Consider the following 21,635-nt stretch of genomic DNA (forward strand, 5'->3'; position numbering starts at 1 on the left):
CTCGAAGATAAGAGTCACTGAGACTTTGGAGTATAGGAGGGGCAGAATCTACTTTTCACCTTAAAAGCTTTATTCTGTCAGGAATAGAATGAACTTGGTCAGTGTTGAGAATAGAATGGTCAGAGTTAACCTTGGAGGAGGTGAGACATGGTCAGTTTCTGGTTCTCTTCGGAAGTAGAGCCCAAAGGATATCCCAGTGGATTCTCTTAACACCTGTGAGAGCCGAGAGAGATCTTCTCTACAGGTCCATGTTTCTCTCTACGCTACCAGTCAACACTTTAAATACTTTCCACAAGGAAAGAGAGTTTTCTTCACTTCATGAGAATTTTCCTAATAAGATGAACAGCAGCTTCACGCCAAGATGCTGGGCTATTGGCCACGTGTACTCATGAGCTAAGCCTCTCAGAACAGGTGTCAAGCCTGTGCCTCCATAACATCCCGTAACACCTCCATAACATCCCACCTGGCTCCTATGGGGTCCATGTTGCCAGTGTGCAGGGGGGAGGTGTAGTTAAGAGCATGGAGCACTGGGTGTGGTGCAAAAATAATGAATACTGTTATGCTGAAAAAATAAAAAATTAAAAAAAAAAGAATAGAGTTCTAAAACCAAACTGCCTGCTTTCAAATCCCAACATGAACAATTACTACTTACGTAACCTTGAAGTAGGGACTTTCAACCCCAGTTTAAAATGTGGGTAACACTATTTCTCATAGGGTTACGTGCATAATGGTCCATGCTAATGATCCTATGTTTGCAGTCTAGAGACATCCCTATAAGGGGCTCGACCTCACAACCCTGATATCATGACCTGAGAGGAAATCAAGAGCGGGCCACTTAACTGACTGAGTCACCCAGCAGCCTCATGAGATGAGGGAACCTTTTTGGGGATATAGTGGTAATGTGTGGGAGGCTGAAGAATGTTATTCACACCAAACATGTGAGAATAGCCAAAATGTCAACACTATGTTTCAGTGACATCTGCTTTTCTTCATCTGATAGCTCCTTTTTATTTTGTTATATTAAGTATTCCTTATGTTTCGAGATCATTTTCCTTTCACAGTGTAAACAAATGCCTGGAAAAAATTAATTTTCAAAAAAAAAAATGACTTTAGTCATTTGGAGCAGCAAAAGCAAAAGTACCAGCTGCACTGAAGCCAACTTAAAATGAAATTGCTGGTATTTGCCCACAGTTTAGATAAGTAAACATAATGGAAACAGTGTGTTATTATTAGGAATGAATGGGGACACCTCTGATCTAGAAGCGTACTGGGGGAAAGGGGTGGGGGTTGCGTTCTCCCGTTCTTCCATATCACTGATTCCGGCATAGCTTCCGAATCAACTGTAACCTTCCTTAGGACCCAGGAACGCCAGCTACCTCCTCTGTCCCAGTTATACAACACAGCACTGCACACGTGTGTGTGCAAGCATGTGATCACACACTGCAAACACACACCTACATATTGTGCATGCACGCACACGCAACCAACGTGACACAAGTGTGCAGTACACATCCCCATAGGCACACACCCTTGGATAACACACAGGCTCAAAAAATGCATGCCCACGAAACATGCATACACACACGCAGACACCTCTTAAACATGTCACCTATGTGCCAACAGCACATGAGCCCTACATACCCAGATGTATAGCATGTGTAACACACAGCTGCACCACACACACACACACACACACACACACGCACGCACACAGACTTCTCTTGGTTCTCATAAGCCCCAGTCTCAATATCTTGATAGAAGCAGCTCACCTGGGCAGGAAAAGGGCCACCTAGACCACCTTAACTTTGGTTTTGCCACAACTTACAGTGTGTTCAGTAATATAAAAGGCTACTACAAATATCCCCAAATTATCACAGTGGAGTCCCATCAATATCTTATTCCCAGGATGGTTGTGAAGCCTTTTGAATTAAAATTAAGACACCGTGGACAAGGGATGGGACAATGTGTCCTTTCTATAAAAACTGAACACAGTGGGGCGCCTGGGTGGCTCAGTTGGTTAAGCCTCTGCCTTCGGCTCAGGTCATGATCCCAGGGTCCTGGGATCGAGCCCCACATTGGGCTCTCTGCTCAGCGGGGAGCCTACTTCCCTCTCTCTCTCTGCCTGCTGCTCTGCCTACTTGTAATCTCTGTCAAGTAGATAAAAAAATCTTTAAAAAAAAAAAACTGAACACAGTGTTAAGCGCTGACTTGACACAGTTGTTTGAGTGGAGTGTGAGAACAGGTATGATTGAGCCCCACATCGGGCTCTCTGCTCAGCGGGGAGCCTGCTTCCCCCCTCTCTCTGCCTACTTGTGATCTCTGTCTGTCAAGTAGATAAATAAAATCTTTTTTAAAAAAAAACTGAACACAGTGTTAAGTGCTGACTTGACACAGTTGTTTGAGTGGAGTGTGAGAACAGGTATGAGTGAAACTTGGGACAAATGGTTTCAATAAAAAATTTTACAGCAAGAGAAATCATTTCATGTACAAGACCTGGACACAAATTCTCAATATACCCCTATGTATTTATGATTTTAAAAATAACAAATGTATTATCTGTGTTTTTATCAATCTGTCAAGTGACAGAAAAGTCGAATTATAGTGACTTGAGCAAAACAGAAGAGGAAAAATTGTTCTGTCTCATGTGGGTATAGAGTGTCTGGAGCTAGTATAGTAACTCCATGATCATCAAGGACCCAGGCTGCTTCTCTCTTGTTGCTCCAACACCTTCAGCTTCAGGACCCAAGATAGCTGCTCCACCTCCAGCCATCATGCTCAAATTCCAGCAAGCAAGAAAGAAGAAGGAGAAGGACAAACCCCTTCCTTTCAGGAACACTTTCTGGATGGTGCCATACAACACATCCATTTGTATCTCACTGGTCAGAACAATTAAATGACCACACCTTGCTAAAAGGGATGCCTAGAAATACACTTTTTATTCTAACAATCAGCTAGAATTGGAGTTTCCATTACTATAAAATAAAAAGGGAATAGATACTGGGAGATAGCTATTGGTTTCTGCCAATGCACTAAACATGACACATTTTTTTAAAAGATAAATATAGCCTCCACTCAGAGGTGATCACTGTTAACATTTGATGTGTGGTATATATATACATATACATATATATAATTTCTTTTACAAAACTGAGTCCACAGTGTATAGTGTGGGTTTTTTTGCTGTTGTTGTTGTTGTTATTTTCATTTTAGGAATGTCTCTTTATGATTATATGTAGATATTTATCCTTTTTTAAAAAGTTCAAAAGAAAAATCTAATTAACCCACCTCCACCTAAGAAAATAAGCATGTTATAAGTGTCATTCAAATCAATTATTCCTGCTGGAAGCATCATTCAGTTTGGGGTACAGGGTAGGCATAATTCTACATCAAGTAAAAAGGTGGGAGGATGTGAGAACCTACAAGAAGGCCGGGTCTCTGACTGGAGGAACCCCTCGGGCCCCTGACACCCTGAGAACTCAGGCAGAAAGAGGACTCTGGGTGAGGATTGTCCCCTGTGTACACGGAAGGATGGCCGGAGGGAGGGGAAGAGGGCAGAGCCCCGCAGGCTTCCTCCTCTCCCCCCAGACCCTCCAGTGCTGCTGGCTGGATTATTGAACTCATGATATTTTGGGAAAATTATTTTATAGATTCAGCTGTTTATGATACTTAGGGCTTTATTCCCTTAGCAACCTCTCCCAGGTTTTAGAAACCTTCTCAAAAGATCAGAGGATTGCATTTCAGATAAGCCTCCAGAATGGAGAGTTATCTTAACTCAATCCAGAAGTATCCGTTCCCACTTGCTCTCATGGACTGGGCCTGATTTATTTGCTTGGTCTCCACAAGTGTGTCACAGAAAAGCAGGCACTTTCTGCTCTCCACTCCCCACTGTCTTCCTGAAGCATGAGTTCAAATCATCTCTATGCTCAGAATCTGCCCCGAGTCTCTGTTTCCTCTTGCACGAAATCCAAATTCCTCCCCTTGACCTAGGGGACCCTCCAAAATGTGCTCACTGCCCCTAACTGATTCCCTTGTCCTCAGACCACACATTGCATGGACCACGCTTCAGATCCCCCTTCTAGAGCCAAGATGTTCTCTAAGGAAGTGAGACTTTGGGAACCAGATTGGTCCCCCCTTAGAAGCTGTGTAGCAGTGAATTTTCCCTATCCCCCCTGAACCTCTTTTCTTCATGTGTTAAGTGGGAGTGATAAGCAACGGTCCCACAGGGCCATGGGTGGGTAAAATTATGTGCCTGGCCCATGGCCCATGGCCCATGGCAAGGGTCTAAGTGAATATGATTCCTCTCCCCCTCCTCTTCTCCTGTAATTACTTCCTTCTGTTTAGGGCTTCTTTTCTGTTCAGAGTTTCCAGTGGGTTGTGTTCCAACCAGATGCCCACCTTTACCAAGGCTAGTCTCTATTGTGCTCCCACTGGGCTGTGCTCTTTAATTACCCAGAGCCTACTGGCCTCCCTTGTAGCTGAGGCACTAATCTCTGACCTCCCTGAGGAGCTCTGTGCCATAATTTAAGAGCCATGGTCTCCCAGGCCTGCCCAAAGTCTCTGCTGTCCTCACGTGCCTATACCTTCCTTGGGTATACATACCGACCTTAGCTAGAGAGTTGGGCTTTTGATACTCAGAGGAGACTGCAGCTTCTGTAGGATCCAGCCCCTCCTGGGAACTTTTGTCTCCCCAGAAGATCTCTGTCTTCTCTTTTCTCCAATAAATGTCAGAAAAACTCTACTCTGAAGTCATGTTATGCCTTTCTTAGGTTAGACACTGAAATATATGTTATCTTTTTAAAAAAAAAACTTTATAAAAATTCAATACTCTTGAACAATCAAAAGTAAAGAGGAAAAAAGGGACAATTTTCCTCAAGTTTGACATGCAAAAGATTAATATCTACAGTAGACTTGATCAGGTATATAGGACCAGCTTTAAGTCCTAACAGACAGAGGTTAACAATAAATCATTCAAATAAGAGAAAATTCAAGTTGCTTAGAGAAAGAGAGACAAATGGTCTATCTTAGTGGAAATCATATAAATATAATTTAAATCATTAGTGAGATACCATTATACCCTTTGAGCTGAAAGAACATTTTAAAATAATAAAACCCAGTGCTATAAAAGCTGCAGAGAAACTTGTATACTCACAGAGTGCTATTGGCATTCTAAATTATTATAGTCATTTTGAAAAGCAATTTGGCCGTGCATTTCAAGAGCCATGAAAATGTGTCTGCCCTTTGGCTGACAATTTTCATGTTGAGATAATCAAATCAAATAAAAATAATTATGCTCATGAAAGTAATCTTTGCAGAGTTATCTACGATAGCAAACATATAAACAATCTAAACGTCTAACTGCAGGAGAATGGTAAATTAAATGCCACTCTGTGTCTTCAATGTAATATTGTATAGCTATCAAAATGATAACCCTAAAGACCCTTTCCACTTACCATCCATTAGCTGGGGTCCTCCTCCTCAAATTTCACAAAGAATTAGAAGGCGATGTCTTGAGTTTGTGGCTCCCCACTTAAAATTCCTGTGTGTGGCTCCATCTGGACTCCCCGTCATTCCTGTCCCTCCACCTTTCTTCCAGACCCTCTATGTCTTTGTTCCCCTCCATCTCACCCCCTCAATTAGCTACTCTCTCTGAAATCAACTTTGGCCACTCAGCTCTCTCTTTCCTCTTCAAATTTTTAAGGAAAATCTCACTCTTGGACCTACATCTCTATCTAGCTGGGGCCCTATTACTCTCCTCCCCCTGGAGCCAAACTGCACTCTTTTTTTTTTTAATTTTTTATTTCTTTTCAGTGTAACAGTATTCATTGTTTTTGCACCGTACCCAGTGCTCCATGCAATCCGTGCCCTCTCTAATACCCACCACCTGGTTCCCCCAACCTCCCACCCCCCGCCCCTTCAAAACCCTCAGATTGTTTTTCAGAGTCCATAGTCTCTCATGGTTCACCTCCCCTTCCAATTTCCCTCAACTCCCTTCTCCTCTCCATCTCCGCTTGTCCTCCATGCTATTTGTTATGCTCCACAAATAAGTGAAACCATATTATAATTAATTCTCTCTGCTTGACTTATTTCACTCAGCATAATCTCTTCCAGTCCTGTCCATGTTGCTACAAAAGTTGGGTATTCATCCTTTCTGATAGAGGCATAATATTCCATAGTGTATACGGACCACATCTTCCTTATCCATTCGTCTGTTGAAGGGCATCTTGGTTCTTTCCACAGTTTGGCGACCGTGGCCATTGCTGCTATAAACATTGGGGTACAGATGGCCCTTCTTTTCACTACATCTGCACTCTTCTTTCTCACCTTTCATTTACAGCCCATTCACTCCAGCCGTGCTGCCCCCCTGTTCCTGCACCTTCAGTGAAGTCACCAGTAACCTCCTGGAAAGTGTTCAGCTAACACCTTTCTCTTCCCTGACCTCTCAGGATATAATTTGACCCTCTTCCTCCCGAAACTCACTCTTCCTTTGATTTCCACACCCACTCTCTACTCTCTGACCGAGGTTGAGTTTCCGTGATACGTCCTTCTTCTCGGATGGCTCTTCTCTGTTTGCTCCCTGGTGACCTCTTCATGTCCCCATCAGTAAAGGGTGTATTCCCCAAGGGACTGTCTCTAGTCTTCTTTGCTTAGGCTTATCAACTCCCTTCAGTTGGAGTTAGAAGAATGGGGTTCAAATTCTGACTCTCACTTTCCAACCATATGGCAAAGTTACTTCACCCCCAATCCTCAGCATCTCTTCTGTAAAATGAGAAGTACAATAGGATCCACCCCATAGAGTACCATAGTAAATGGTACAAATTCAATGAATGGTATTATTGTTATTATTATTTTAAAGATTTTATTTATTTATTTGACACAGAGAGAGATCACAAGTAGGCAGAGAGGCAGACAGAGAGTTGGAACCAATTCATGAAGGGCTTGGTCTCCTATGCCATAGCAGGAGTTGGATTTTATCCTGAAGGTGATGAAGAGCCTGTGGCAGATTTTCTTAAGCAAGGGTGATTGATAGCATCAGATTGGATCCCTCTTACCTACCAACAAATGTATGATGAATGGAGTAGAGAAGGGTAAGAGTGGAGCCAGGCAAACCTGTGGGGAGGCTGCTGTAGGGATCTATATAGGAGATTCTGGGGGCCTGTCAGGGGGGACAGAGAGGGGGAAGCAGGTTCCCTGATGAGCAGAGAGCCTGATGTGGGGCTGGATCCCAGGACCCTGAGATCACGACCTGAGCCGAAGGCAGAGGCTTAACCCACTGAGCCACCCAGGTGCCCCTTATTATTATTATTATATAGTATCTTAACCTATGTTTCCAATCTACACCCCCTGCTGAGTTTTAGAACAACCCCTCTATTCATCTTTACTGGAGATTTGCACCTGGTTGTCCCACCTCAAACTCAGTATGTTCACAATTGCCACACTGCCTCTCTCCAGGCCCACTTCTGTCCACACCTAAAGACTGGAAGTCATTCTTGATACCTTCACTCCCTTTATCTGTGTCTGTCTACCTCCCCACCCACTCCCAGGCATGTCCCATAAAATACTCCAGGTAGAATTCTCCAAGCTCACTTCCTAATTACCAGAATGGGGAAATGCCAAAAGGTGAATGTTGAAAATTTGAAGTCTTAGAGGAGGGTAGAACTAAACATGGAAGGAGCTGGGTTTCTGGACTGACTATGCGAAAGGCTGTCTGCCCACCAAAAAACTTGTTTTGAATTTCATGTGAGTAAGAAACAACCTTCTAGTATGTTATGTCACCAAGATCTGGAGAAGTATCTTTCACAGCATCTAGATTTGCTTTAATTAATATAATACCCAAAACATGCAATGGATCCATCAACTCCTCCAATCTCCTCCATCAGTCCCCCCTGACAGGCCCCCAGAATCTCCTATATAGATCCCTACAGCAGCCTCCCCACAGGTTTGCCTGGCTCCACTCTTACCCTTCTCTACTCCATTCATCATACATTTGTTGGTAGGTAAGAGGGATCCAATCTGATGATATCAATCACCCTTGCTTAAGAAAATCTGCCACAGGCTCTTCATCACCTTCAGGATAAAATCCAACTCCTGCTATGGCATAGGAGACCAAGCCCTTCATGAATTGGTTCCAACTATCTGGTGTATCTCTTGTTCTTTTGTCTGACACACCAGCCACAATTAACTACCCACAGTCCAGTGGCTTGTGCCAAGTGCCTTTGACTTCATGCCTCTGCACCTACAGCTCCCTCTGCCTGGAACACTTCGACATCTTCCTAACCTAAATGCTACTCATCCTTCAAAATTCAGCTCAGACATCATCACCTCGGAGAGGCCTTTCCTGACTCCTCCAGGTGGGGTGAGAATCTCCTCCTGAGTGTCCCCTTTACTCCACACTGTTTTTATAGGATCTATTTACTTGTTTCTGAGGATAGGCACTTATTTTGGTATCTTCATTTTCTGGCACAATGTCTATAATGTAGTAGCTGCTCAGTAAATGTTTATTGAGTGAATGAGTAAACAAAAGTAACTATAAAATAACTATAATATAACATATAAAAATATTTATGGCATACTCTTTATTATGAAGTGAAGATTTAAATTGTGCTCTATATACATAGTATATGCATTATATATAAGATATGTATGTATGTGGTAAATTCTGAAAAGTCACTCATTAGATGTTTATTGAGTATCTACTCTGTACCAGATAGATTATACTGATGGAAAAATTCATTGGAACTGGTTCAACCCTCAAGAAGTTGTGATCTGGGGGGGGAAAAAAAAGCAATCCTAGTTCCTGATGGGAATGTGGGTGAAAGTTTATCTTTCAAAATTCCCTTTAATTTTTTTAACAATACATTTAAAAAGGAACTTATAAGGCAGCCAAGGTCATCTATAAACAGCTGTTCATAGTAATACTGAAGTTATAAAATACAACCTCTATCATTTTGAATACATCTATTTCAAGTAAAGCCTCTTAGAGTTTTGGAGTCTACATACCTTTGTGTATATTGAATCAATATTTGTTTGCTTTCTCATAATATTGCTGATATCTTATACGTACCTCTGGTGTCCTGTGTGCCCTTGAACAACTCACTTCAGCCCTCTGAACTTCAGTTGCCCCAGCTGCAAGGTAAATAACCCCCAAATCCATGTAATTGTTTTAAAGAATGAAATGAGATAAAGAGTATGAATCTGCTTTGTGATGTCCAAAGCACCTCGAAAATGTAGGGCATGACAGAGAAGATTTCTTCTGTGTTACTTCTCAAAAATACCAGTAGAGCCAACTTTGTCATTCTCATGCTCAAAAAGTCAGTACTAATCCAGTCTAACTGAATCTAACTTGTAACATTATGCATATCCCCATGAAACTCCATGAAAGTTATTTTTGCTCTCTATGAAAAAGGACATAATGTCTTTAAATGCTACTATTTTTCCTAATTTGTTTCCCATGCAAAAAAAAAAAAATGTTGCTCACCACTGAATTAAATAAAAAATTTCAACTGCCCTGCCCAATGTTCTACATCTTGTGGACATGTAATGATAATAATAGTGGTCTTCTTCTTTTCTAAATTTGGTGGGAACATCAGGTTATGCTGACCTCCCAGAATAACAGTCCTTGGAGTAAAGGCTACTCACCTGGCATGAAGTAGGAATATCCCTAATGTGTTTGGGCATACAGAAGCAGTAGGTAGGTGCCTTGGGCATCATGGCACATGTCCAGTGTCTGAGGGGGAGAGGAAACCCTGAAGATGGTGAGAGCAGAGAAATGGAGATATTTTGAGTATCATTCATCTGCCTCAGTATGTGTCCCCAAAAGATTACACTCCATCCAATATGCTGGACCTGGACAAACGATATCAGCTGTTCAATGGTCCTTTATTATCGCTGCCTCTTTCAGCAACAATCTTTCTTAATAACAGCTTCATATGTCTCACTAAACACCTGCTCTCTTCCTGAGCTGTCAGCAAAAGTATCTGTGTACCACCAAGTAGACTTAGACTTTCCAGTAGAAAACTAGACTGCTTGCCTCTAAGAACATAGATCGAGTGTGTGTGTGTGTGTGTGTGTGTGTGTGTGTGTAGGGGTGTCTACAGATGCTCAGAGACATGGGCCAGAATTGCTAGCATGGTTCTTTCCAACCTAGTTTTGTAAGGGTTAGACAGCTTGACTGACTGCAGCTCTAATTTTGTAAAACAGAATTGGCTTGCAAAAATCTGGGCCAGGAGAGGGCACAACTGGGAAATGGCTGTGAACTCAGAACTAGGAAGGAGGCAGATGCTGAGGTATCTCAAGAGTATTCTGTACCTCTACAGAAAAATAGAGGGTCCAGGGCAACCATAGTTTAGATATCCCTGATGGGAGCCACTGAGTTCTGAGTTCACAGGAAACCAAGTGTCAGCAATCATCCTGGGCCATAATGGAGGTTCTTGTGGGTGTGGAAAACTAAAGGGTTGTAGAGGAGATCTGGTTAGTGCCTTAAATCTGAAATTAAACTAAGTGACTGGATTTTGCTAAAATTCCTTTGTTGTGATTATTCCAAACTCCAGTTCACCACTTCAGTTGCATGCTAAACTAATAAGGAAGGAGATTGTACAATTGCTGAGACAAGTGTTCTCAACTCTGGCTTTCTATTAGCTTCTTCAGAAAATCTGATGCTCAATCCTCATTCCAGACCAAATGAATCAGACTCTTTGGGTGAGGGATCCAAGAAGGAATAGTTTTTAAAAGCTCTTCAGGTAATTCTAATGCACAGCCAGTGTTGGGAACCACTGGCTTAGGCTGAAATGGGCAAAAGTTACCCAGGGGAGCCAGAGAAAGAGTTGTGATTGAGAGGATATAATTTCTGGGCATAACCTCAGACAAGGAAAGCATTCTCATGTTAGTGCTTAGATAATGCTAGAATAGAAAGGCACCAGAGGATATGATGGGCATGCACCAGAGTTGGCAATGATGAGTGACTACAAGCCAGAAACCAAATTTTGCTTGCCCCAAAACATAACCAGAAACCAGACAAGCTGGTAGATGAATGATACTTTTCATCAATGATCAATGATCACAGAACAGAAACTCACTCAAGGTAGCTCAAGATTAGGAAGGTTTGTAGTCAAGATACAAATGGCAATTTCAAGGCATCCAGGAACCCAGGCTCCCAGAGTCAGGAATAAGACACTCAGCGACTACAGTCACCCCCTCCATCTCTCAGTCATTTGATCTTCATCTCTGTTCTTCTACACATCTGCTTTTTTCTTTCATTGCACCTGGCTTCCATGATTACTCATTTCACACAAGGCTCAACAGGAGTGCTCCAACACTAACTTTTAATGATCTTTTATATCCAGAGTCAACGCTGACTGACCCTTGTCACAAAGTGTCTTAATTCAAATTTTCAAGAAGAATCTGGTCACCAGCTCAACAGAGAATAGCTGGCTGGTCTTATCTAGCCTTGGGTCCAGTGTTGATCTCCTCCAAAAGCTGGGCTGGGAGTGGAAAATGCTCACAGGCTGAACATTTTAGAAGACCACTGGAGGGGCAAATACTTATGAGGAGCTGTTGGCAGAGTAGATAATGAAGTACCTGTAATATTTATTTATAACCGTAACACACCTTTCTTCTTTCCCATCTTCTGCCTCCCAGGAAGGAGGGGAGCTAAGAAGGAGCTTGAAATAAGTTGTCCTGTCTACTTTCAAGGTTCAGCCTAGCAACCACAAACTGGCATTACGAAAAGACAGTCTATGAACCCTCAACCAGCATTTATGTACATAATTCTACATATGCTATCTTCCTCTTAAGACCACCAAAACGTTCACTCTTAGCAATGGTGAAAGCCTCAAGGTGTTCAAGGTGAATCTCACACTTTCGACGGCATTGTGTGTAAAAATGTAACACATACAGACATTAAGAAGGATTCTCCTCCTCTTGGGCCTCTATCTGATTGGAAATTTTGTAATTAACGTGTTGTTATAGTGCTTTGGCAGTTCATTTGACAGCTCTGAAACAAAATTCTTGGCTTTTACATGAGAATCTTTTACTAAAACTCTTTTTAGAAACTTGGAACTTCTGTCAGTTTGAGGATTCATGAAAATGGTAGTTGGAGAATTTTATAAACCTCCCAAATAGAAAAATTGTGTAAAAACTCATTCTATGGTCCAATGTTGGCTATCGCAGCCAAGAATTAAATGGTCCTATAGTTGTCTTTCTTTCCTCTAGTTAAGTTCTGCTGCATTGAGGCAAGTTGTCCAGAAGGAGTCTGGACTTGGGGGTTATGTTGAAAGAGAAAAAACCAGAGTAAAAATCTACCTCCCACACCAGCCTGTACACAGTTTGAGTTTTGTTTTGTTTGTTTTGATTTTTCTTTGTAGAGCCCATGGGGCTAGAGGTGAAGTGAAGCCAGGAAAGGGAAGAGGGAAAAGCAGGGGAAGCACCAATAGCAAATATTGTCTATTTTCACTTCTGCCCAGAGCATGTGGTCCCTGAAAGTCATGGCTGTGAACTTGGTATTATGCCACCATGCCACCGTGCAATCATTTATTTTAGAGCTTTCGAAGAGGTCAATTATTTCAGCTTTTGCCCAAGTACAACTATTGGAGATTCTGACTGATTGAATAAAAGAAGAAGTCTACTACTTGTATTTTACTGACAAAACAAAACACCTTTAAACCAAAAGAATGATTTATCTGGGCTGAAAATAAAACTCCTGCCTACTGAAGTCTGGTGCAGCTGAGTTATCACTATTTTCATCCTGTAATTTGTTTTATAGGGTACTAATTAACAGGGCAAAGTCTGTTGCCAGGAAAGTAAATCACATTTTGCTGTTTTCTTCTTTTCTGAAAAGACACAGACCTGATATTTAATTGAAGAGCAGGTTCCAAGGGCACTATCCACACCGAAACTGGGAAACACTGAGCTGGGAAATCATGGTAAAACCTGATGTGTAGAGTTCCAGAAAGACCTTGGGGAGGGAGAGGAAGGAATGGAGGGAAAGAGAGAGGAATTGCACAGGTAACTTCCAAAAAGACTGTTTTCCTCAAATGGCCCATCTTTTCCTTGTTTATTCAACTCTACATTTCTCCTCTGGCTCTACTCGACTGACACCCACCACAAACATCCTCTCAAAAGCTCATTTTCATTCATTCCTGCACGCATCAGAGTACTGTATCTTTTTTAAAGGTAGCACCTGTGTGGTCTGACGTCTCTACCCTAATCTCCTCCTTCTCGGGACGTAAACACCCACCTGAGCCTCTCAGTGACCTTTGACCGGGGGCTGAGCGGTCACACCTGACCCCTCCCCTCCCAGCTCACCCTCCTCAAAGACTTCATTCTTCTCTCTCGCTCCTCTTTCCCTTATCCCACTCCTGGACGTTTTGGACTGGAGGTGGCCGCTCCGGCTTCTGCTCCCTCCTTGAACCCTCTGAGACATACTTTGGGGGAGGGGGGTGGGGGTGGGGGCTTAGTGAGGGGCGGTGAAACAGAGTGAGTGCCGCCTCGCACCCAGGAGCCGGGAGCCTGACGTCACCGCGCCCTGCCTGTCAGTCTCCAGCGGGCGCGCTGCTCGTAGCCGCCTTTTCTGCCTCTGACTGTGTCTCTCACTCTCGGCGGCGCCAGCACAGCCACAGGAGCCCGGCGCTCTGCTCCGCGCGGGCCCTGTCGCCCCGCAGGCATAGGCTCAGTCCGCGCGCGCGGGGAGCGCAGCCTGGCGCCCCGCTTCAGCGCTCATGATCAGCGACTTCCTGAAGCCCTGACTCCCCAGGTGAGCAGCCCGGCTCCCGAGACGAACTTTAAGGGTATGGAGTAGGGAAGGGGTGAAGGATGGCCAAGGGATAAGTCCTTAAAGCCGGAGAAATGGGGGCACGCTTGGCTGCACATCCTCCGGGCACACAGACACTCAGCCTCCCTCCCCAAAACCCCTTTCCCAGGGATCTCTGTGGCCTTCAGGGCCCGCTGAACTCCGCGACATCAGAAACTTCGGTTTCAGCACCGCGGACAGAGACTCCGCCGCCCAGTTTAAGAGAAAGCCTAACCCCGGCCGCCAGAGCCCAGGCGCGACTCGGCCAAGGCTGATACCCCTAGCTCGGGGCAAACTGATGCGTGTGCAATCACAGGCACACTTACGGGACTGATCTCTGTGCAAGCGAGTGCATGCTGTCCATGCACATATCTGTGCAAAAACTCAGATCTATTTGTGGGGGCATTCGTGTGCATTTCACTCGCTCGCTCGGTCACTCAACAGGTATTTACTAATTTAAGGCTCTCGATACTGCTTCCTCGCTCTGCTCTGGGGTCCTGCGGTGGGATGAGCAATATAAGTCGGGCACCTGAGCACGGGAAGTTCCCGGGAGGCTCGAACCACACACCTGACGCTTGTTCTCCCTTTTCCAAGCAGGGTGCAGCGACAGGCCGCAATGAACGCGAGCGCCTCCTCGCTCAACGAGTCCCAGGTGGTGTCAGTGACCGCCGAGGGAGCGGCGGCGGCGGCCACAGCGGCAGGGGCGCGGGACAGCGGTGAATGGGGGCCCCCTGCAGCGGCGGCGCTGGGGGGCGGCGGTGCGGCTAACGTGTCCCTGGAGCTGTCTTCTCAGCTGCCGGCCGGGCCGCCCGGGCTGCTGCTGTCGGCGGTGAATCCTTGGGACGTGCTCCTGTGCGTGTCGGGGACGGTGATCGCAGGTGAAAATGCTCTGGTAGTGGCTCTAATCGCGTCCACCCCCGCGCTGCGCACGCCTATGTTTGTGCTGGTGGGCAGCCTGGCCACGGCCGACCTGCTGGCGGGCTGCGGTCTCATCCTTCACTTCGTGTTCCAGTACGTGGTGCCCTCAGAGACGGTGAGCCTGCTCACGGTGGGCTTCCTCGTGGCTTCCTTCGCTGCCTCGGTCAGCAGCCTGCTGGCCATCACGGTGGACCGCTACCTGTCTCTCTACAACGCGCTCACCTACTACTCGCGCCGGACCCTGTTGGGCGTGCACATCCTGCTCGCCGCCACCTGGACGGTGTCCCTAGGCCTCGGGCTGCTGCCGGTGCTCGGCTGGAACTGCCTAGCAGAGCGCTCCACCTGCAGCGTGGTGCGCCCGCTGACGCGCAGCCACGTGGCGCTGCTCTCCGCCGCGTTCTTTGCGGTCTTCGGCATCATGCTGCACCTGTACGTGCGCATCTGCCAGGTGGTCTGGCGCCACGCGCACCAGATCGCGCTGCAGCAGCACTGCCTGGCTCCGCCCCACCTGGCAGCCACCAGAAAGGGTGTGGGCACGCTGGCCGTAGTACTGGGCACTTTTGGCGCCAGTTGGCTGCCCTTCGCCATCTATTGCGTGGTAGGCAGCCGCGAGGACCCGGCAGTCTATACCTACGCCACCCTGCTGCCCGCCACCTACAACTCCATGATCAATCCCATCATCTATGCCTTCCGCAACCAGGAGATCCAGCGTGCCCTGTGGCTCCTGTTCTGTGGCTGTTTCCAGTCCAAAGTGCCCTTCCGTTCTAGGTCCCCCAGTGAGGTCTGAAGGCTCCCTCCCTCCGTCCTCCTGCCAACACCACACTCACAACAAGCCACCCTTCAGTGAGCTTCTCGGTGCCTGCTGATGAACTCTGAGATCCCAGTGGTGTGATTCTGACTTTGGAAAGAAAGGAAGAGAGAATAAACATAACTACATCAAACTCACAAAAGACAAAGAGGCTCTTTGGCACTTTACATATACAGTGTATACATGTGTACATATATATACAAGTATTTGTATCTTCTGAAGGGGTTCAGGATGTGGGCTTTCCTGTTCTGTGAAAAAAACTAACAAAGGATGTGGTCGTGTACTCAAATTGTACATCACATTTGTCAAGTGAAGACATTATGATACTGCTTAATTATAGCACTTTATTTTTAGCTGCTGAACTGCCAAAACAGTGTTGCCATTTTTCAGGGGCAGGGGAAGAAGAGTAAAAGGTGTATTTTTGTTGTATGTGATAGTATATTTTGCTGCACATGCATCAGTAAATTATAACATATTTTGTACACAAATAAACACAAAATAAAAATGTAATTTGGGGCCTGTGACTACCGGATTACTATTTAAAAGCTGGAATATTGGTACATTTACTTAAAAAGTTTATTATGTATCATCTCCCTCCTATGAAATCTTAATGTCAAAAACCATATGCATCTGCATATTGTTCACAAATTGTCATGGAAATACCTAATACAGATTTGAGGGGGGGGGTACTGACAGGGAGTAAGAGAGTCACATAACAGTATTCAGAGGACACTAAAGGGTTATTGGTATTATTAATCTACAAATTAATCTACTCTTTGGTTTCTGGGTTCTGAAGACAAACTCCAGAGGGTGCCTGAAACCTTTCCTTCCTCTTACCACACGTGCACTTGTGAGTTCTGAAACAACTTTTACTTATCACTTTCTCAGTCTGGAAAGAATTTTAAATGTTTAAAATTCATATTGACTGAGTGTATTTTTGCTGGCCCATTCTTGTAGAAAAATGCAAAGAAATCAATTCTTCCAAGACAGGATTCCAAGATACATTGTGTTCATGAGATAAGTGAAGGTATGCCCAGCAGCCCCTTTTGAGGTGCTTGTAGCTTCAAAAAACAGGGCATTAAGACTCCTAAGAACCAAGCATTCCCAGTTCACCAGTGGATATGAGTCATAGTTAAATGGTTCCCCTCCTCCCCCTCTTATAGGATGATGTAAGGATAAATAAGGTAACACATGTGGACATGCTCTGAGCATCTGTGAAGAAATACGCACATGAGCACAAGTTGTTATTGGTCTTAGACCTTGGGAAAATACCACAAGCAAATTTTTTTCTTCCTACAGTCCACAAGTATTTGTTGAGTGCTTATTGTTTGCTAGACACAATTCCAGAGCTGGAATACAGAAGTGAACAAAATAGACAAAAAGTTTTCTGTGCTCTTAATGCTAAATTCTAGTGAAGGAGCTCACTTACATCAAAGAAACACACACACAAAGAATGAGAGATTTATTATATAAAGAGTTGGCTTGTGGAAGTTTGGAGATTAAGAAGTCCCAAGATCTGTAGTCAGAAAGCTGGAGACCCAAGAAAGCTGATGGTATTGTTCCAGTATGTCTCCAAAGGCTCAAAACCCAAGAAGAACTGGTGTTTCATCTTGAGATCAAATGCAAGAGAATGGCCAAAATTAACAAGACAGCAAACAACAAGTGTTGGAAAGGATGTGGAGAAAGGGGAACCCTCTTACACTGTTGGTGGGAATGCAAATTGGTGCAGCCACTTTGGAAAACAGTGTGGAGATTCCTTAAGAAATTAAAAATAGAGCTTCCCTATGACCCTGCAATTGCACTACTGGGTATTTACCCCAAAGATACAGATGTAGTGAAAAGAAGGGCCATATGCACCTCAATGTTCATAGCAGTAATGACCACAATAGCCAAACTGTGGAAAGAGCCGAGATGCCCTTCAATAGACAAATGGATAAAGAAGAGAGCCAATTATCATATGGTTTTACTTATTTGTGGAGCATAAGGAATAACATGGAGGGCATGGGGAGTTGGAGAGGAGAAGGGAGTTGGGGGAAATTGAGGAGGAGACAAACCATGAGAGACTGCGGACTCTGAGAAACAAACTGAGGGTTTTGGTGGGGGGGAGGGGGTTGGGTGAGCCTGGTGGTGGATATTAAGGAGGGCACATATTGCATGGAGCACTGGGTGTAGTGCATAAACAACGAATCTTGGAACACTGAAAAAATAAAGTTTAAAAAAATGCAGGAAAAGACCAATGTTCCAGCTCAAGACTTTCAGGCAACAGAAATTCCCTCTTACTTAGCCCTTTTATTCTTTTCTGGCCTTCAGTTGATTGGATGAGGCCTATCTACACTAGGGAAGGCAATCTGTTTATTCATTCTACCATCAAGTGTTAATCTCATCCAGAAACAATTCAGAAATGAGTCTTGACCAAATGCCTGTGCATCCTGTGGTTTAGTCAAGTTGACACATAAAATTAACCATTACACCAAAAGAGCACAATCATCCAAAATAAAGAAGAAAAAGTGTTTAAGGATGAAGCAGTCAACTGTGCCAAATGTTGCTGAGAAGATAAGTAAAATAAGGATTAAAGACAATGACTATAGATTTTTTTAATGTCGATATCATTGGTGAACTTGACAAGAGAAACTTGAGGAGTGTGAAGGGGGAAAATAGCTTGATTATAGAAGATACAAGAGAATGTGCATGAGCAACCTAGTCTCCAACATCGTGCAACAGAGGTCTGACCTTTTTAATGCTGTGAAATATATTAAGTTTTATAGACAAATGGTTTTATAGTGTCTGTAAATTCAGAGCCAGGAGGATCGGCCTTATTGCTCATTCATTACATTAACATTTTCTAAAGAACTAACCTTCATCAAGTTTTCAGCATCATCCGACACTTTCAGGCCCTATTAGTATCCAGGATGCGTTCAAGCATACTGAAATAACAAGAGCTCGAGCTGTAAACATTTCCAAACATGTGGTGGAGAAAAACAATATAATTCCAGAGATGGAACAAAGAAGTCAATATTACTATGCATTTTATAATTACAGAGAAAAATTCCTTGCAATCAGTGAATAAAGAAAGTTCAACACTAGGATAATAAGACAGGGACCATGGATCTCACTTCAATCCATTTGGTATTCATATTCAACTTCAGCGCTAGTCCTAATCAAAATGTTTGAGAGAGCCAAGAACAAGAAGATACTAAACAATCAGGTTGTTAATATCCTGGCTTACGCAGTTGGCCAGGCTGTATCATCAGTAGGCTTCAGATTAACCAACTTGATTATGTAGGGATACAAAAGTGAATAGATCTTGAAATACTTCTATAGAGGAAGGTCACATATTCATCTGACTTATCAAATATTAACAATCCCCTGTTTCAAGACCTTATGCTAGTTGCTGGAAGCATAGTCTTTAAGAAAGGTAAGATTCACTTAAACATGGAATTGTCTACCCGCTTTGCTATGTAATGGGCATCCAAAATTTCCTGCATTTAAAATTGGGCCTCTGATCTTTATCCACGAACCTTCTATTTTTCCCCCTCCTTACTATCTAGGTTAGTGACAATGTCATCTTTCCAGGTGTTCAGGCCAGAAAACTTGGAATCACACTTCCCCTTCTCTTTCTCTCATAGCTCCTGTTCAATGTATCCGTGAAGCCCGTTGTCTTTACTTTCAAAATATATCTAGAGTCCAGCCTTTCTTACCGTCTCCATCACTATCATCATCTCTCATCTGAAATGCTGTAAAAGCCTTTCTCTGGTCTCCTGGCTTCTGTCCTTGTGCCCTACATTCTACTGTCTACACAGTGGCTCACCTCCCTGAACAGTTGCTCCCTTGACTACTCTTCAGACCCAGGCATGAGACCACAAACAGTCTGTTTCAAGAGGACAAACTTGGGGAAAGTAATATTTAAGCCTGGAAATAGGCCTTGAGTAAGAATTTCTTGAGGAAAGAACTCTGGATACCTGATACCTGGCCTAAACATGGGGACATAGATGTTTTACCCCAAGAGAAGGAGCACAACTGGAAAAGCCCTAGAGCAGGGGCCTCTAAGGCATGAAGGGTTCTGCATGGCCCAGGATGTTAGTTTTCTATTGCTGCTGTAACAGATGAACACAATCATGGTATCCTTAAAACAATACACATTTACAGGTGCCTGGGTGGCTCAGTCAGTTAAGCATCTGCCTTGAGCTCAGGTCATGATCTCAGGGTCCTGAGATGGAGCACCCATCAGACTCCCTGCTTGGTGGGAAGTCTGCTTCTCCCTCTGCCCACCAGCCCCCACTCTTGCCCTCTCTCAAATGAATAAAGTCTTAAAAATACATGTATTTTTTCTTTCATAGTTATAGAGGTCAGAAGTCTGAAATAAATTTTGCTGGGGGAGGGGGGGAGAATCTGTTCGTTGATGTTTCCATCTTTTAGAGTAGCATTCCTTAGCCAGTGGCCCCTTTCTCCATCTCCAGTGTATTATTTTGCCTAAATGATCACGTTGCCATCTTCTGTAGTCATATCTCCCCCTTATGAGGAAATTTAGGATTACATTTAGGACCTGCCCAGGTAATCCAGGATAACCTCCCCATCTCAAAACCCTTACCTTAATCCCATCTGCAAAGTCTCTTTTGCCATCTAAGATAATAATCATTGCTCTGAGAGCAGTACTGATGAAAAAGTACAATGATAAAAATAAATCCGAGTGGTAAGGATCCCATACAAAGGCTAGAGGAATCCTATGGAAGACTTCACTAGGGTAGCAATACTGAACTAAGTCCAGAAGAACAAAAAACTTTGCAAGGCAAAGGACATTGAAGGGCGGCATTTCAGACCAGGGGGACAATGTGAATGAAGCACAAAAGTGTGGCCCATTTAGAAAAATGTATGCCATTCTGTATGGCTGGACTGTATAAGATTGAGACCTTAAAGAGGAAGTAGCAGCAACTAAATCTGGAGAGAAAGGCAGGAGCCCAGTCACAAAAAACAAGTATTGGAAATGGATTGTAGGTGGGAAAGACTGAAAGCCAAGAGACCACTTTGGAGGCAGGTCCAATCCCGGGAGCAATCCCAGTCAAGGTGATGTGAGCCTCAGCTAAGAAGGGCAGAAAGGGTGAGGAAAAGGAGATGAACTCAAGAGATCTCAAAATAGAGTATCTCCAACTCAGTGAATGATTGTGGGGATTGAGAAACAGGTTAGGAGCCAAGGATATTCAGCTGGGTGGATTCTCTGAGATGGGAACATAGGGAGAGAAGCAGATTTGAGGAACAGGGTGGTGAATCAAGTTTCTCCATATTATATTTCAGGATCTGTGGGATAGTCACTCAGAGGAAGCTAGTGACTTTGAAGTTCACAAAGATGGCTGGGATGGAGACATCATTTTGGTAATTATCAATCTTAAATTAAGATAGGTGTGACGCCATGGGAAGGAATGGGGAGAGGTCAAGGTCACAGTCTGGGCCAAATAATACATGGAGTACAATGCAGGAAAGCAAAAGAAAACAGGAGACCGATGAGGAGCATCCAGGGGCGACCCTTGGAAAGCCAAAATGAAAAATGTTTTAAGAAGGTAGTGACCAAATTGCATAAAGTCTACCCAGACGTTAAGTAAGAGAGGATTTAGAAAATGTTAGATTTAGGAACATGTTGGTCATGGGAACCTCTGGGAGAGCAACTTCAGTGAAGAGCAGGATCAAAGTTAGATTTCAGTGACCAGGAAAATGGAATTTATCCCACTTTTTCCCCCAATAAATTTAACTTTAAATGAAAGAAAAGAGATAGGGTAGTATCTAGAGGACAATAAGGGGGTCACAAGATAGTCTTTGTTTTGTTTCTTAAAGAGAAGCAAAAAATGAATATATTATTAGACTAAGAGGCAAATACCATATAATGAGGAAAGCAGAGAGAAGAAAGATGGCTGTCGGGGTGAGGCTTCAGAGGAGAAGAATGAGGGTCCAGGCAGGGTGTCACAGGGAGAGAGGGACTTACCCAGGAGGAAGCGGAGACATAGCTCCTCTGCTCTGACAGGAGGCAAGGCGGGAATGATTGGTACTGATAGAGCTAAGTTTGTAAGTGGTGGGAGGAAGTGCACTGAGTTCCTATCTGACAACCTCAATTTATCTGAAGGAGGAGTGCCAGTTACG

At 44.0% G+C, this 21,635-nt stretch overlaps 1 protein-coding gene across 1 annotated transcript; it reads left to right on the forward strand.

The window, feature by feature from the left end:
* The first annotated feature begins 13,668 nt into the window (after positions 1-13,668).
* GPR6 (G protein-coupled receptor 6) lies at positions 13,669-16,025 on the forward strand. Its single transcript, XM_032858374.1, has 2 exons — positions 13,669-13,747; positions 14,381-16,025. The coding sequence occupies exon 2, from the start codon at positions 14,400-14,402 to the stop codon at positions 15,486-15,488; it is 1,089 nt and encodes a 362-aa protein (XP_032714265.1). The 5' UTR covers positions 13,669-13,747; positions 14,381-14,399; the 3' UTR covers positions 15,489-16,025.
* The last annotated feature ends 5,610 nt before the right edge of the window (positions 16,026-21,635 follow it).

Source organism: Lontra canadensis, unplaced genomic scaffold (assembly GCF_010015895.1).
Source record: "Lontra canadensis isolate GAN:19392208 unplaced genomic scaffold, GSC_riverotter_1.0 scaffold14, whole genome shotgun sequence".
Taxonomy (NCBI): domain Eukaryota; kingdom Metazoa; phylum Chordata; class Mammalia; order Carnivora; family Mustelidae; genus Lontra; species Lontra canadensis.

What these genes read in the sequence shown, in the direction of transcription:
- GPR6 (XM_032858374.1), top strand. Translation starts at nt 14,400, where the DNA reads ATGAACGCGAGCGCCTCCTCGCTCAACGAGTCCCAGGTGGTGTCAGTG.